This window comes from Alosa pseudoharengus, unplaced genomic scaffold (assembly GCF_046254945.1).
Source record: "Alosa pseudoharengus isolate Yale_2024_CS ecotype anadromous, Long Island Sound unplaced genomic scaffold, YU_APseudo_1.1 YU_APseudo_1.1_scf_15, whole genome shotgun sequence".
NCBI classification, from domain to species: domain Eukaryota; kingdom Metazoa; phylum Chordata; class Actinopteri; order Clupeiformes; family Clupeidae; genus Alosa; species Alosa pseudoharengus.
This window is the reverse complement of record NW_027468620.1, coordinates 35255320-35272819: the sequence shown is the minus strand read 5'-3', so window position 1 is coordinate 35272819 and position 17500 is coordinate 35255320. Positions and strand designations below refer to the sequence as shown.

General features: G+C 43.5%; 3 protein-coding genes across 3 annotated transcripts in view; all 3 read left to right on the top strand.

Annotated features, from left to right (window-relative positions):
- Positions 1 to 3017, top strand: part of LOC143123984 (fibronectin type 3 and ankyrin repeat domains 1 protein-like) — an 11889-nt gene extending 8872 nt beyond the window's left edge. The window contains exons 11-12 of the mRNA XM_076285241.1: positions 776 to 820; positions 2979 to 3017. Coding sequence (XP_076141356.1) covers positions 776 to 820; positions 2979 to 3017 — 84 coding nt within the window. The remainder of the gene's footprint in view (positions 1 to 775; positions 821 to 2978) is intronic.
- Positions 3018 to 13017: 10000 nt separating this feature from the next.
- On the top strand, positions 13018 to 13591 carry gnrh3 (gonadotropin-releasing hormone 3). The gene is made up of 3 exons (XM_076285165.1): positions 13018 to 13152; positions 13273 to 13335; positions 13520 to 13591. Exons 1-3 carry the CDS (start codon positions 13018 to 13020, stop codon positions 13589 to 13591), a joined length of 270 nt encoding a protein of 89 aa, XP_076141280.1.
- Positions 13592 to 17236: 3645 nt separating this feature from the next.
- LOC143123887 (methylated-DNA--protein-cysteine methyltransferase-like) overlaps positions 17237 to 17500 on the top strand; it is a 2595-nt gene continuing 2331 nt past the window's right edge. Inside the window, exon 1 of the mRNA XM_076285164.1 lies at positions 17237 to 17281. Coding sequence (XP_076141279.1) covers positions 17241 to 17281 — 41 coding nt within the window. The 5' untranslated portion in view covers positions 17237 to 17240. The remainder of the gene's footprint in view (positions 17282 to 17500) is intronic.

Genomic DNA, 17500 nt, shown 5'->3' with positions numbered 1-17500 from the left:
CACATTAACACAAGAGGCCCAAGCAATAGCCTATTGAAATAGAATTCTTGTCTTACCATTGACGAAAAGTCTTGAAATGAACTGCAACAGTCGTTGAAACTACAGTGCCTCTGTCACTGATCCATATGCAGCATTGATGTTAATTGGGGCAACTCGAGGAAATCCTCATCCAGTTGAACAAGACGACCTTATAGCCTACCGGTAGCCTATGTCTTTACCACAGTATGCAACGCAAATAATCTTAAAATCTCCTGATAGGCTAACAACTTTTTTTTAACGTCACCCAAGACTGTGCTTATGTGCATATGTGCGAAATGTGCATAAACATTTGTTTATGTAGTCGTGACAACGCGTGTGCATTTCAGGCGGCATGCCTGAAATGCATTGTCGCGATAAACAAATCTTGCACACAGGAAGAAAGCTGTTAGGTCTTTTTTACATTTTATTTTATTCTCAAAAAACAAATGTTTGCATCATGTAAAGCAGACCTGTTGGATACCCAACATAATAAGCAATTTTAAATGTAAAGCTGCCAATGCATATCGCCCCCATGTGTCCGAACCCGAACCGAACCCGACTATAATTTCTAAATATTTGTCCGAACCCGTTGGGACCCGTCAGGCTCGGGTCGGGTAGCCACACTCTAATACACACACGCACATACACATTTATACACACACACGCATACACACATTCAGACATACACACACACCCACACACACATTTATACACAAACAAATGTTAATGGTGTTTTCTCATGGTAATTCATTTGCAGTTTGGATCTGGAGCAGCAGAGATGGCCAAGGCATTTGGGAGAGAGGTAATGTGTCTCATTCCACTATTATATAGGTAATGTGTCTTACTCCACTGTCTCATTCCACTATTATATAGGTAATGTGTCTTACTCCACTATAGGTAATGTGTCTCATTCCACTATTATATAGGTAATGTGTCTTATTCCACTATAGGTAATGTGTTACTCCACTATAGGTAATGTGTCTTACTTCACTATAGGTAATGTGTCTTAAACGTCCCACATACTCGACGCACCCGACCGGTAGCGCGACAATGTGACGTCACAGAAGCGCCGTAACCATATATACTCGCGCGTGGTGGTCGCGCGTGGACACTAGTTGCAATATTCTCCTGAACAGAGGTGTCGCTGTTGTGAAAAGACTAACGCTAACTACGTTATACAGCAGAAGAAGCTACCATCATCATTATCATCTAGTTTCCAAGGTGTGTGCACAGGTAGATAGATAGATAGATAGATAGATAGATAGATAGATAGATAGATAGATAGATAAATAGATACTTTAGCAGGCGCGCGGGAACCTATTTTTGACCAGGGGTGCTGAATAACAAAAATAATGGATGTCCGACGATTCCCCCCCCCCCTCCCCTGGACATGTTTCGGATTTTGACTGCTAAACAGCCTATGTCATTTTAGTGTGGTGTGCGGGTGATAGCGAGAAGTTTTAGAAAAGTCCTGGGCAGCCACAAATTCCAATGTTCCGCGACAGCACTCCGAGTCCACTGCACCCACCCTAACCCCACAGAAGCGCACTGGACATCGTTAGCCTATTTCAGTATAGCTAAGGAAAATTACTTTTCTGATCGTCAAAACAACACCAGAGATGTTAGGTAAGGGATAATGCCCGACGATGTGTCCATTATCAGAAATAAATGGACGACGCGGACTCAGAGGCGTGAACTGTCCGACGCGAAGCGGAGGACGGTTGCTTTTGCGAAGTCCATTTATTTCTGATAATGGACGAATCGAAGGGCATTATCCCGTTTATACCATGGTCACTTACGAAATAAATAAATATGAAATCAATTATTAATACTAAATGAGTTTTAGAGTTAAAATCGTTCGTTTTTTCAGCTGTTTTTGCAATGCTGTGGAATGTTGATAAGTCACAGAGCGGACTAACTCAGGCATTGTCAAGCAACGTCATAATAATTGTATAGGTGTAGTATATCACTTTTTAAATGACACCCTTTTCAACCTAGACCATGGTATAAGCTTTAAATATAGGCTAATAATCAGGCTGCAATGATCTCGCAAATAATTTCTGAATAGCCTAAAGTGTGGCGTCTCCACAGCAAGTATGTGTCCTAATAATTTCCATCTTAGCGACTAGGATAGTGAAATGATTTCACTAGCTATACATTTATTAGTTTCTTTCAGCTTATCCATGCTTTTTTTGAACGTGTAAATCGCATAGAATATGTAGGCCTATATCAACCGTAGGCCTACACACTTGATCGCTATCACATAGCTGAAACCACGCTACGGTTCTTACAGACTCACGTTCACGTTGATCTCTATAACTGTTCATTTTTAGTAGCCTATATTCGAACCTATCCATAACCCTTTTTTGCTATTTGACTCATCATTTCACATACAAAAATATAAATAATGTCAGACAGCGAATTAGTCATTATTTAAAAAAAATATATATAATCTTTTTTAAAAATCTATCTCCTGCCAGCAGGGGGTGCTGCAGCACCCTCAGCACCCCCCTTCCCGCGCCCTTGTACTTTAGTCATCCCGAGGGAAATTTTAATAATTTAAACAGTTTAGTTAACTGGCTAGCTAGCTAGCAGCTGGCTGAGTTTGTGTAATTTCCTGAAGTGGAAAGAGATTTTGTTCAGGCCTTAATAGATATCCTTTGTTTGAAAATAGATTGTTTCTATTCTTTCCTCTTAATTCCATGTGTTGCAACTCTCGCTGGTAACTTTGTTAACTTATCCAGCAAACTATTAAAAATTCACGACTGTAACAAAACACTGCAACTCTCGCTTGCCCTCGAACTAGTCCATCTTCCTGTGGATGGATATTCTATGGATAAACGGATATCTATGGATATTATCTATGATAATTTTAAGTAGCGTCAATCTAATGTCTAAATTCAACTCAATGAAGAAAAAACTATATCCTGATTGATTGATATAAATATGCTCTTTTCCAGAATATTCTAAGCCTCTTGGAAGGAAGGATGATATCTTGATGTGGACCATTTTTCAAACCAGACCAACGTCATACAGATATCACACACACACACACACACACACACACACACACACACACACACACACACACACACACACTTGTGCATAAACCCCACATCCCCACATTTGTCATCTGTAATCTTTATGTGAAACAGTTCCATTATGCCAGTGGGATCATATGCAGTAATTTTCCAAATAAAGCCCCAGATAAAGGTTGTCATTTAGACTCCAGTGATTCAAATAGAGCCCTGATAAAGGTTGTCATTTAGACTCCAGTGATTCCCAATGGGCTGGCGAAGGGACTCCGAGATGGAAAAGGATTTCTGAACCACACAGCGCTGCAGGAAAAGGAAGTTCTAAGATCCTCTCAGTAGTCCAATCTATTGAAATAAAAGCACTGACGGGCCTGTTTTGCGTTACAACGGGACACAAGGGTTAGGGTTAGACAGAGGAGCTCAGCACACACACATTTAGTCCTGCCTCTCTCCCCGGTCAGATATAAGGTCAGTGTGTTACGGAGCAGGTGATCCAGAGGTTCCGTTAGTGTGTTACGGAGCAGGTGATCCAGAGGTTCCGTTAGTGTGTTACGGAGCAGGTGATCCAGAGGTTCCATTAGTGTGTTACGGAGCAGATGATCCAGAGGTTCCGTTAGTGTGTTACGGAGCAGGTGATCATCTGGTTCCGTTAGTGTGTTACGGAGCAGGTGATCAGTCTGTGTTTCTCTGGAGGACTTGATCCAGAAGTTTCTATGAAACAAGAGTGGACACACACACATACAGGAGTGGACACCAACACACAGGAGTGTACACACACACACACCAACACACACAGGAGTGTACACACACACACAAACACACACACACCAACACACACACACACCAACACACACAGGAGTGTACACACACACACAAACACACACACACCAACACACACATACCAACACACACAGGAGTGTACACACACACACAAACACACACACACCAACACACACATACCAACATACACAGGAGTGTACACACAAACACACACAGGAGTGTACACACATACAGGAGTGGGCACACACACACACACACACACACCCAGGAGTGAATGAAATTAGTCAGCGAAACCTAAGGTGCATTCAAGTATGTATTTATGTATGTGCTGTGTAATAATGTTGCGTGTGTGTGTGTGGGGGTGAGAATGCACTCAGTGTGTGTCTGTGACCATACCTTTTTGAAGACCTCTGCTCTGAGGCGGTTGGTCTGTGACATCACTCTCCTTTGTTCCTGCTGTCTCCTGTTGGCAACCTCTGGCGACCTGTTGTACATCCTACATACATACACACACACACACACACACACACACACAGGTACAGTATATGCAAGCACACACTCTAACACAATACCTTTTTTGCTCACCACGTAATGTGTGTGTGTGTGTTTGTGTGTGTGTGAGCGTGTTGGTCTTTGTAAGTGTGTGTTTGCGTTTGTATGTGAGTGTTAATGTATATTAGTGTGTATATTTGTATATGAGTGTGTGTGTGTTGATGTTTGTTAGCGTGTGTATGTGTATGTGTGTGCGACTGTGCGCATGTGAGTTTGACATGTTAGTGTGTATATTTGTGTGGCTGTTGATGTATGTTAGTGTATATTGTGTGAGTGTGTTGATGTACGTTGTATGTATATTTGTGTGTGTGTGTGTATGTTAGTGTGTTAATTTATGCTTACCGTCGAGATCGAAGCTGCATTTCCTTTCCAGAGATGGCTCTCTCTTGTGGTTTATAGAGATTATCTGTTTTACATACACACACACACACACGCACACACACACACACACACACACACACACACACACACACACACACACACACACACTCAGAGATATCCAATCACAAGTACATGTGTTTTGAAGGGAATGGTAAATGCGTGCGTGTGTGTGTGTGTGTGTACACGTGAATGATATTTGTGTTTGTGTGTGTGTTTATCTGTACAGAGATTGTGTTTGTGTAGAGGACACTGTGTGCAGGTGTCTGTGTGCAGGTGTGTTTAAAGATGAATGGCATGCATTTGTGTGTGTGTTTGTGTAGAGGACACTGTGTGCAGGTGTCTGTGTGCAGGTGTGTTTAAAGATGAATGGCATTTGTGTGTGTGTTTTTGTGTCTGCACAGCAGCCTGGTCTGTGCGTGCATGCGTGTGTGTGTGTGCGCGCACTCTAGCATGTGTAGTTGTTGAGCTGTGTGTGTGTGCAGTGTGTGTTTTGTGTGTGTGTCCAGTACCATACCACTTAAGGGGTGTGGTGTTGTGCAGTTCTGGCCTCTATGAACGTGCCATGCCCCCCATGGGAGGGGCTTGTTGTAAAGGGCCCGCCTCTCCAGGACCCTCTGCTCCAATCGCTTCATTCGGCTCTGAGATCGACTTATGAAGTCTGGCCTGAACAGCTGCAGAGCCTCCTTTATACACACACACACACACACACATTCTTACCTCTAGGCTGAAATCTCTGTCACACACACACACACACACACACATTCTTACCTCTAGGCTGAAATCTCTGTCACACACACACTCTTACTTTGTCACACACACTCATGCACACTCGCTGTCATGCACACACACACACGCACACACTCTTTCTTTCTGACAGTCACATTCTTACCTGCAGGCTGAGGTTTCTATCTGAAGTTGGTCTGTGACGCTGAATGGTAGAAAATCTTTGTCCAGAATCCAACACTGCAGAAGGCAGACACACACACACACACACATACACACACACACACACACACATGGGCACACACACACAGATATACAGTATACACTACTGTTGAGGGCGTTGGAATCACTGAGAAATGTCATATAGTCTCTGCATTGAGGCTTGTGTGTGTGTGAGACAGGGGACAATAGCCGTTTCCCAAAGTCAAGGAAGCATATGGCCACCACGTCATCAAACTCTGCCGAGCCCTGTTCCAATGTCAAGAATACTCCGAAATTCGCTCTCTTCGTTCTGAGAGTTTTCAGGGATGCATCTGTGGATCCTCAGGTGAACAAAAATACCCATAATCCTCTGTGTTGACATGCATCGGAGCAGCGGCATTAAGCGTGCAGTTAAAAGCGGAAGTGCTCAGGCGGAACCTTGTAACCGCGGTAACGCACACGTCCACACTAGCTAGTCTGTTCCAAAGTAGAGTCTAGTAGAACGCTAGGGAGGCTTCCAGCCTCATCTTCGTAGAACCCGACTCGCAAGGAAGCATTCTATCAAGAAAGCATTCTATCAAGGAAGCATGCTTGACTTTGGGAAACAGCAATGTGTGTGTGTGTGTGATACCTTTTCTCCTCAAAGGCCACGTTTGTGTGAGAAGGCGGTGCGTGTGTGTGTGTGGGAAGACGCTGATATGCCCAGGGACCTTTGGCATTTTTGGAGAACACACACACACATCTCTCTCTGTAGAAGGAAACAAAAACACGCACACACACATTAACACACACGTCATCCATCCCTCACACACACATATACATCTCTCTCTGTAGAAGGGGGGGGGGGCACACATGTATACACTCATTCAGTGTGTGTGTGTTCATGCATGCAGGGTTCCAACTGCCCTGTTTTGGAGAGAGAGTGTGAGTGTAGTTTTCCTACTGGTATGTGTTGGAGAGAGTGTGTGTGAGGTGTATAAAGCTCCTAGTGTGTGTGTGTGTGTGTTTAGGCTATCTACTGGGCTGCACTGAAAAAAGAAAGTGTGTGTGTGTGTGTGTGTTTTTCTTACCGGTATGTATTTGAGAGTCAGTGAAGTCATCTGCAGGCCTTTGGCGTCCAGGGTGGGATGAGGAGAACGGGAACCTGGCCTGCCTGTGTGTGTGCTGCGTGTGTGTGTGTGTGTGCTGCGTCCTCCCCTGAGGGTGACGTGTGTGTGTGTGCTGCGTGTTGGAGTGCTGTGTGCGTGTGTACTCAGTGTGAGTGTGTTTCTGGTCCCTGTCCTGAGTCTGTGTTTGTTGTGTGTGTGTGTGGTGCACAGTCCTGACCCGTGAGTGCTGTGTGTGTGTGGGCTGGGTCCTCCCCTGAGGGTGACGTGTGTGTGTGTGGGCTGTGTGTGTGAGCCATCTCCCTGGCAATGTGTGTGTGTGGGATGGCCTGTAGAGTAGGCTCAGCACAGATGTGTGTGTGATTGGGTGTGATGTGTGTGTGACTGGTTGTGTGTGTGATGTGTGTGTGATTGGGTGTGTGTGTGATGTGTGTGTGACTGGGTGTGTGTGTGATGTGTGTGTGACTGGGTGTGTGTGTGATGTGTGTGTGATTGGGTGTGTGTGTGATGTGTGTGTGACTGGGTGTGTGTGTGATGTGTGTGTGACTGTGTGTGATGTGTGTGTGACTGGGTGTGTGCGTGATGTGTGTGTGACTGGGTGTGAGCTCACACACACGGTCAGAGTTTGGGGTGTGTAGAGATGACTGACGTTGACTGCTGAGATAAACAGGTGGACAGAGGAGTGGAAGCGCACCTGAGGTGTGTGTGTGTGAGATGGACAGTCTGTGTGTGAATGCATGGTGAGGAAGAATCAGTGTGTGTGTGTGTGTGTGTGTATCTTCTGTCAGTGTGTGCTTATTTACTCCTGTGCTGAGTGTGTGTGACACTGACAAACAGAGATGTCCTCTCTTTATCCTTCCCTCTCTCTCTCTCTATCTCCTCTCTTCCTCCTCTCACTCCTCTCTTCCCTCTCTCTATCTCCTCTCTTCCCTCTCTCTATCTCCTCTCTTCCTCCTCTCACTCCTCTCTTCCCTCTCTCTATCTCCTCTCTTCCCTCTCTCTATCTCCTCTCTTCCTCCTCTCACTCCTCTCTTCCCTCTCTCTATCTCCTCTCTTCCCTCTCTCTATCTCCTCTCTTCCTCCTCTATCTCCTCTCTTCCCTCTCTCTCTCCCTCCTCTCTTCCCTCTCTCTCTATCTCCTCTCTTCCCTCTCTCTCTATCTCCTCTCTTCCTCCTCTCTTCCCTTTCTCTCCTCAGCCAGAAAGGTGCTGATCTCCTGCAGGGAAGAGAGAAGCCGTATTACCACTCATTGTAATCTCTTTGCGCTCATTGTAATCTCTTTGCGTTCATTGTAATCTCTTTGCGCCACTCATTGTAATCTCTTTGCGCTCATTGTAATCTCTTTGCGCTCATTGTAATCTCTTTGCGTTCATTGTAATCTCTTTGCGCCACTCATTGTAATCTCTTTGCGCTCATTGTAATCTCTTTGCGTTCATTGTAATCTCTTTGCGCTCATTGTAATCTCTTTGCGCTCATTGTAATCTCTTTGCGCCACTCATTGTAATATCTTTGCACTCCTCACCATCAGCACAACCTCCACTGATGCCCACCTGCGCAGCGGGTCCGCCGCCTGGCACCGATTCCGTTTGTCATTTTCCGTGGATGACGGCAAGGTGCTGTTGATCCTTCTGCAAAGCGTCCCAGGAAGGCGGCCTGGCCTGTTGAGCTGCATTGGCACAACACAATTTGTCCTGTTGAGCAGCATTGCTCACCTGTATGCAAATGATTCCGGTAATTGCGACATGATTTTCCAATTAATCTAATGCAGGCCGTGGGTCCGTGGGTGCACATTTTTTTTGTAATGATCTCTTCCAACAACCATAAACCAAACAAAGGAAGGCTTTGGAGAAAGTTATCAACTGTTGGTGTCTCCGGTGGGAATTTAAGATCGCACTGAGTATTTTCAAATTTGAATTTCGAAATGCTTTCATTAGTAACATAAGTTGCGATGCTACACGATTTCTAAGCTAAAACATTTTTAGTCACATACCGCAAACATCACCTCACCATCTGCTATCTGCCTGTGCACTGAATACACTGCAAAATAACACATTCTCTGTGGACAGCCCAGGCTCCAAAAACAGCAACATAAACAACTTGGTCCAGCCTGGACCATAAAACACAACAAACTGTTCCAGCCAATCTCTCGAGACAGACATTCTCCAGACATTCTCTCACCATAACACATACACTGATTTAACTCTAACCATAACACGTTACCTACACTGATACATTCTCTCACCATAACACATTACCTACACTATCTCCATACATATGTTCTCCTCTCCATATCTGATACATCTTTTCACCATGCCATCTCTCTCTCACCTACATAGAGATGTGAACTTTAAAACACACACACAGATGTTTAAACACAATCTAACTCACCTGATTGGGCTGGAATGCTTCACTGCTGTATCTGCTGCTGAAGCTTCCTTCAGGCTGCGTGTTCTCTCCACTGCGCGTGTGTGTGTGTGTGTGTGTGTGTGTGTGTGTGTGCAGTGCTGGTTTCAGGTTATGCCATCTCCATGAGAACACTCACTTATTCATGAGCTAGTACACTGTTTCACTGGTGTCACTATGGTTACAAGGCCACATTCCCTTAGATCAGGATTCCATTCGCTTATATTCACTTAGCATACACTTATCCAAGGTGACATGATTCCTTTCCTCCTTAACCCACTCCTAGTCCACTAGGGCTAGTCCAATTCCCTACGCAACTAGTCCACGATGTTCATTCCACCCCATTCCCCATGTAGGAGTGTGTGTGTGTGTGTGTGTGTTTGTTTGTGTGTGTGTGTGAGAGAGAGCGAGAGAGAGAGAGAGAAATTCATACTCAAAGACTTAAATGTGCCAGCTATCTTGACTAGAAGTGTGTGTGTGTGTCAAGGTAAAGAGACTGTGGATTTGGATGTGTTTGTGTGTTTATGTGTACCTAGTTGTGCTAGTAGTTTGTGTGTGTGTGTGTGTGTTTGTGTGTGTCAAGGTGAAGAGACTGTAGATTTGGGTGTGTTTGTGTGTTTATGTGTGTGTGTGTGTGTGTAGTTGTGCTAGTAGCTGTGTGTGTGTGTGTGTGTGTGTGTGTGTGTGTGTGTGTGTGTGTGTGTGTGTGTGTGTGTGTGTGTGTGGAACATGGAAGTAGAGGTGTATGTCCCTGTGGATGTTTTTAATGGAACTGCAGACTATTTTAGGAAATAATGCAGCTCAAGTACTCAAGTAAAGCTCAAGAGAAACACTTAAAAATCTCGCCACACACACACCTGATGTCACAAACCTGATTTAATATGGGATGTCTTTAAAGGATTACCTTAATCATGTTTAAGTGATGACTCAGCTTTGTAACGTCATGGTAGAGTTAGACGCACACACACATACACACAGGTTTCAGATGAGGTAATGGCTACTTATGGACCAAATATAACAAGATCAGAGCAAATGTGCGTAGAGACAGGACACATTGCTGATGTAGACAGGACACAGTGCTGATGTAGAGACAGGACGCAGTGCTGATGAGGAGACAGGACGCAGTGCTGATGAGGAGACAGGACACAGTGCTGATGAGAAGCGTAGAGACAGGACGCAGTGCTGATGTAGAGACAGGACGCAGTGCTGATGTAGAGACAGGACGCAGTGCTGATGTGGAGACAGGACATAGTGCTGATGTAGAGACAGGACGCAGTGCTGATGTAGAGACAGGACACAGTGCTGATGAGGAGACAGGACACAGTGCTGATGTGGAGACAGGACGCAGTGCTGATGTAGTAACAGGACACAGTGCTGATGAGGAGACAGGACACAGTGCTGATGAGGAGACAGGACACAGTGCTGATGTGGAGACAGGACGCAGTGCTGATGTGGAGACAGGACACAGTGCTGATGAGGAGACAGGACACAGTGCTGATGAGGAGACAGGACATAGTGCTGATGTGGAGACAGGACACAGTGCTGATGAGGGGCGTAGAGACAGGAATAGGAATTGCCACCATTTTTTCAAATAAATATAGTTGCACTAGAGTCAATTTTGATGACTTCTCTTCCTTTGCATACATCACCCTCACTCTGAAGGCTGACCCAGCTATACTCTTATTGACCTTCCTAAACTATGGACTGGCTTTCTCGACCAGTTTTCTGAACTTATGTCAGCATCACTAGCTATGATCGGATAATTGTAAATGGCGATTTCAATATTCATGTCAATAAGACGACTGATGCTTAAAGCCAGTACTTTCCTCAATACTTTGGCCAGTTTAAAGCTAAAGCAGCTTGTTACGGGGTATTTTCCTGAGCAAAATACTTGAAAAAGTTTGTAATCAGCTTAATACCTTCCTCAAAGAAAACAGTATTCTCAAAAAAATTCCAATCAGGTTTTAGATCAAATCACAGCACAGAAATTATATATTATTTCTGTGGAGCCAGCTAACTCAGATGGCCTTTGCTCAAAAGTAACAAGCCTATAGGTGTCATTTTCTGTTCTGTTAATTACTTACAACGCTCTGAACGGCATAGCACCTTCATATCTTTTATTATCTAATCAACCACAAAGGAACCTTCGATCTTCCAGTTATAATCTTTTAATTGTTCACCCTGCCTCTGAACTTCAAACGGGCGAGTTCAGTAAATATCTTTTTTTTAAACCTGAAAACATACCTGTATATGAGAGCTTTTAGTTAACTCATTTTTATCTTGTAGCCTATTTCTTCACATTATTTTACATTCTACTGTTGCTATATACAGGGTCTTCCTATTTTCACTGCACTACTGTAATTGTATATGTGTTGTTGTATCTATCTCCTTATCCTGTGATTTCTCATCTAAATATATGCTAAATCTCTAATGTTTTATTTATTGTTTTGTTTGTGTGTTGTGTTTTGTTTGTGTGTTTGCTTGCATTATTATTTTTCTCATCTAAATATACGCTAAATCTCTAATGTTTTATTTATTGTTTTGTTTGTGTGTTTGCTTGCATTATTATAATTTTTTTCTTTATTATCTTTTTCTTTTTCTCTATTATTGTGTTAAGTGCTCCAAATGTAAAGCACTTTGAGCTGCATTCTGTGTATGAAAGGTGCTATACAAATAAAGCTTATTATTATTATTAGTAGTAGTAGTATCAAAAGGCTGCTTCAGCCTTTAAAGCCTTTCTCTGACCATTAGGACTTTCTTCCATCAGGTGCCCAGAGGAATAGACAGTTCCCAGGTGTGTGTGTGTGTGTGTGTGTGTGTGTGTGTGTGAGTGTGTGTGAGAGTGTGAGTGTGTGTGTGTGTATGCGTGTGTGTGTGTGTGTGTGTGTGCGCTAGGCTATATAATACATCCACAACTAGCAAGCATTTACAGACAACACAGAAAGAGGTAAGACCTCCATTCACACACACACACACACACACACAAGAAATTGAGGGCTGCTTGTATGTCTTCGACTGTATTGTTTTAATTCTAATCGGAATTGAGTATACTCTCTCCCTCTCTCTATAAGTTACTGCTCTGTAAGTCTCTTTCAGGGAAAGTAAGTGTGTGTGTGTATATAGGAGAGAGAGAGATATTCTATTTTCTTTTCTTTGGTGTTTGTAGAATACCTTTTACTCAGCTTGTTCACACATGTCAGGTACTGTTTGAATTGTAATTGAAATCTAAGTTATACTCTCTCTCCCTGTCTCTGTAAGTTACTGCTCTGTAAGCCTCTTTCAGGGAAATTAAGTGTGTGTGCGTATGCGTGTGTGAGAGAGAGATATTCTATTTGTTTTGATGGGTGTTTGTAGGAAGCCTTTTACTCAGCTTTTTCACACACGTGACAGACTGTGGTTTAGGTAACAGAACTGGTCAGGACAGGAGACATCTGGGCATGGTTGGCAAACCGTAATCGTTGTCCATTTTGAAAAACATTGCTTTGTTGTTACATACGTACATGTTTAGTCAATAATGCTTTAAGACATGGGACCCTTTTGAAAAGAAAACTAAAATGTTTTTATGCAATAATGACAATTAGTTGTGTGTATTTGTGTCTGGTTGTGTGTTTCTGTGGCTGGGTGAGTGTATAAGTGTGTGCCTGTGTGTGGTGTGGTATGGTATGGAGTGTGTGTGTGTGTGTGTGATCTGTGTAACACACCTACTCCTCTAACAGTGACCTTACTCCAGTCTGTTTTAAACATGGGAACAATCCTGAGTGTATGCTCTCTCTCTGTGTGTGTGTGTGTGTGTGTGTGTGTGTGTGTGTGTTGCAGTGATGGAGCGAGGTAGGCTGCTGGTCGTGCTGATGCTGGTGTGTGTGTGTGAAGTGTGTGTGTGTCAGCATTGGTCATACGGCTGGCTCCCGGGAGGCAAGCGCAGCATAGGAGGGGAACTGGAGGCCACTTTCAGGGTAAAAAAAAACACACACACACATGTGTTCATTTGACAATGTTTATGTGTGTATTCCATCATGTTTATTTAGTACTACAAATAACAAAATTAGTGTGTGTCTGTGTGTATGTGTTTGTAGATGATGAACGCTGGCGACACAATTATTCCTCTTGCAGATGAGCAATTACAACCCTATGAGGTCGTAAGTACACACACATGCATACACTCCACACACATACACCATGCATACACACCACACACATACATACACAGATACTGTACATGCATACACACCATGCATGTGTAAACGCAACAAATGCACCATCAAACTTACTCATTATCTGTGTGTGTGTGTGTGTGTGTGTGTGGTGTTTGTGTGTTTGTAGGTCAACGATGAATTGGAGGAGAATGCTGTCAGAAGAGGTCGAAGACCTTTAAGAAGAGTACTCCCAGACTAATGCACATGTACACACACACACACACACACACACACACACACACACCCTCATATGTGCCTCAAAAACACATACACTTTCACTCAACAGCAAGAGCTAGAGGGAGTAGGTCATGTGTGTCACATGAAAACACACAGATGAACCCATACCTGAGCGCACACACACACACACACACACACACACACATATACACACACACACACACATACACACACACACACACACACACACATACACACACATACACACACGCACACACACACACACACACACACACACATACACACATACACGCACGCACGCACGCACGCACACGCACACGCACACGCATAAAGGTATTAACAGCATAATGAAGGCTCACACACCCACATGTTTAGATTAACAGTGTGATACACACGCACAGACACACACATCTTTGCAATGATCCCAGCTCAGTGTGATGTAGTCTGGTAGGGCTCTGGTGAATAAAATCTATCTTTGATTACAAACCAAATCCGTTGTTTATTTGAGTGGTTTTGATTTTGCTGAGGGGCGGCTTGTCTTTCCTGTGTAGGACGGTTTCAGCAGTAAGCTGTTTTCCCCCACAGCATGTGGTGGATGGTATCTGGTATCTTTCCAACCTTTCAGATTTTTTTTTTTTAGGTCAGTAGCCTGTCACACACACACACACACACACACACACAGACCTGGGTCATAAACAATGCAGATGTGTATGTGTTTCTGTGCGATGGGGGACAATGTAGGTTCTTTGCGCTGCATAAAGGGTCAGCATGCTCATTGCTCAGGTCTGTAAAGTAAACAGTCTGTTACAGTTGATATTATCTTGATCGTGGATTGCTAGCCATGCCAGCAAGTACGTGTAGAAGTTAAAATGTGTATGAAACAACAATGTAATGCATGGAACAATAGTATCTGCATAAATGATATATGGACTGCACTTTTTAGCGCTTTCCCACTCCTCTGAGTACTCGAAGCACTTCACAATTTCATGCCTCACATTCACCCATTCAAACACACACCAATGCCGGAGGCTGCCATGCAAGGTGCCAACTGCACATCAGGTCAGAACACATGAACAATGGCTGAATTACAAAACAAAACACTACAAAAGTTCTCCACCCATATGTATTTACATAACATAACCAGAGGGGTATTTCACAAAGGCAGAATTAAGACATCCAAGATAAGTGATAAAGCGAGGTTTGACATAGCGTTGTCTGGTCATCCTAGCTAAACTCGTTTCACTAACGCCGATCCAAGATGAGTAGGAGCAACTATGTCAAGTCAGGTGTAAGTAATTCAGGATGTGTGCGCATTCTCGTTTCTGCTCCAAAATGCCCACGGTTGGAATAAAAAAGACGCGGAAAATAGCGTCATTCACACAAAGTGAACAACCGCTTTTGATATAGACTAACAATGAAGTAAAGTTGTCCTTTTTGGAATGGGGAATCATGGCTATTTCTGTAAAACAGCGGGAGTAGGCGTGGTAGACCAACTGAATTCAAATTTACGTATGCACCCACGTATGAGTGCTTTCTTGTCTCGGCACGCGACGTCATTAAGAAAGCGCTTGCCTCTGCAAAGATGCACATAGTATGATATACCTTAATATTATAGTTGAAAATACCTCCGAAAACTTGCCCCTCCACTTCCAATCAACTACAGTAGGCTATTCATCAAACGTCTATCAATAAAATAAGCAAACAAAGAGTACCTAGGCCTATGTTAATAATTATAAGACTATCACAATTAAAATAATAACTATATGGTAGTAGGCAGACAATCTGTTTTGTTTTGCGAGCAAATACATTTAGCAAATAGTTTATAAATGGAATAAAGCTCCTTAAAAATTAGCACGGAGGTCTGATGTGAATGACAGCTAGCTGAACCAATAAGACGACATAATTACCATTAGAATTAACTAAGCTTGGCTGTTAGCCTGGTCGGGACCAGGCTAGGTGCAGAGAATAAATCCCCATGGTAAGGGACTGTACGATATTTAGCGGGGGGGGAGGGCCGGTCGCCAGACGATCGGGTTAAAAATGTTCTGCCTGGCCCTCCCCCCTGGTCAAATTTTTTTTTCCAGGGGCCTCCCCCCGGCTCAAAAAAATTCTCCTAGGCCCTCCCCCCTACATGAATCAAATAAAACTGGTCGAAAAATGACATTTACAAGGTTAAAACGGGCAGCAAATCTCATAAGCACACATACACACACACGGGGCTACAAACCAGTGTTGCGGGGGTTTGGTCACAAGCGGCCCGCGGTCGCCCGATATTTTAATCAACCCGACCGCAACTCGGACCGCGAATATTAATTAGGACAAAATTATACCCGACCCGCTTATTTACAAAATGTGTGCTTTTGGTTATAGCCTGCATGCAGTAGTCCATTTCTGTAAAACAAACTAATTTATTTGCGAAACTTTATGCAGTAGAATGTTTGCGAGAGAATGAGAATAAGAGCGAAAGCACGCACGCAACCACCAAGGATTAGATTAGAACACTAGGATAAGATTTGGCCATGGACATACTTCTTTCGAAAATAGAAATGGGGAGGCAAGGTAGGCAAGAGATATACATTGCTGGTCAAAACGTTAGCGTAAGAACTGGTTTAAAATGCTGAATGAAGCACAAAGCTTTACTAAAGCACATCCACTGTTTAAAGTCACAAACACAACGAACTAAGGTAACTTTTATGCATGCGCGAACCTATACATACCGGTAGATATGGCTGTGTAGTCTGTGCCATAAGATTTATTCCTGCAGGCTGCCCGTTTCGGCTGTCATACTTTTAAATGGCTTCGCAAGAAGTAGGCCTACATAGACTTGTACTACTGTCATCTTCTTTAAGAACTTTCCCCAATATTTCCCATAGCCTATATCGCTTTTCCTGAAGGGGTGTCTTTATTATTTTAACTCGCATCTTCAGCTTCTTTACTGTTGACTTACTGTATTGATGCTTTACTGTATTGATGCTAGCCTTCTCGTGATATTTTAAGTAGGCCTATTTGTAGAAAATATATATTTAATTAATTTTAACTGACCCGCCCGCAAATGACCCGAATGTCATTAAACTATTTGGTTTATGACTCATAACCGCGGGTGACCTGCAAGCTTACGAGGGGAGTTGTGGGAGATTCAGGTAGGGTTGCGACTTTTTGGACTCGCCCACTCTGTCAAAGAGACGTGAATCATGTTTTGGCCTACAAACCTTTTCAAATATCGAAAACGGATCATTGATCAGGGGGAAAAAATATCATGGATCAGGAAAACATAATTTTCCTCGGCCCTCCCCCCAGGCCAAAACATTTCTCCTGGGCCTTCCCCTAAGGCTTAAAAAATTCTCTTAGGCCCTCCCCCCCCTGACGACCGGCCCTCCCCCCCCGGTAAATATCGTACAGTCCCTAACTTATGTGCCATCTCTTTTGTGAAACCAAGTCAAGGCTAAATTCATCCAGGATAACCTAAAAATCCCAGTTTAATCCCTTATCTAGGTTTTGTGAAATACCCCTCAGAACTGAAATGAAAAAAATAACTTTGTTATTTTTGCTGAAATACACAGAGAACGAGCGCCCAATCACAGTTTAAACACGTCTGACACCCGTCATTGTGATAGGTTGGAAATCGTTCTGGAAACAGGAAGTGAATTTCAATGTTGGTGAACATGCCTCCCCGTGCAACTCAGAAGAAGTTGTAAGTTTATTTATCCGTGTGCAGACTGTGTGTGACAGTGACAAACGGAGATGAAGAACGAGATTATCTCCCTCTCCTTCTTGTGCGAGGATGTATCCAGCACTTTGACCGTTGTGTTACGTTCCTCTATGTGGAAACGTGACTCATTCTGACACATACATACACACAAACACACATACACACACACACTTGCTCCTCGCGAAATCTCAAACAGCGGCC

What these genes read in the sequence shown, in the direction of transcription:
- gnrh3 (XM_076285165.1), top strand. Translation starts at nt 13,018, where the DNA reads ATGGAGCGAGGTAGGCTGCTGGTCGTGCTGATGCTGGTGTGTGTGTGT. An exon ending in AACTGGAGGCCACTTTCAGG is followed by an intron (nt 13,153 to 13,272) that starts GTAAAAAAAAAC and finishes ATGTGTTTGTAG; the next exon opens with ATGATGAACGCTGGCGACAC. An exon ending in AATTACAACCCTATGAGGTC is followed by an intron (nt 13,336 to 13,519) that starts GTAAGTACACAC and finishes GTGTGTTTGTAG; the next exon opens with GTCAACGATGAATTGGAGGA.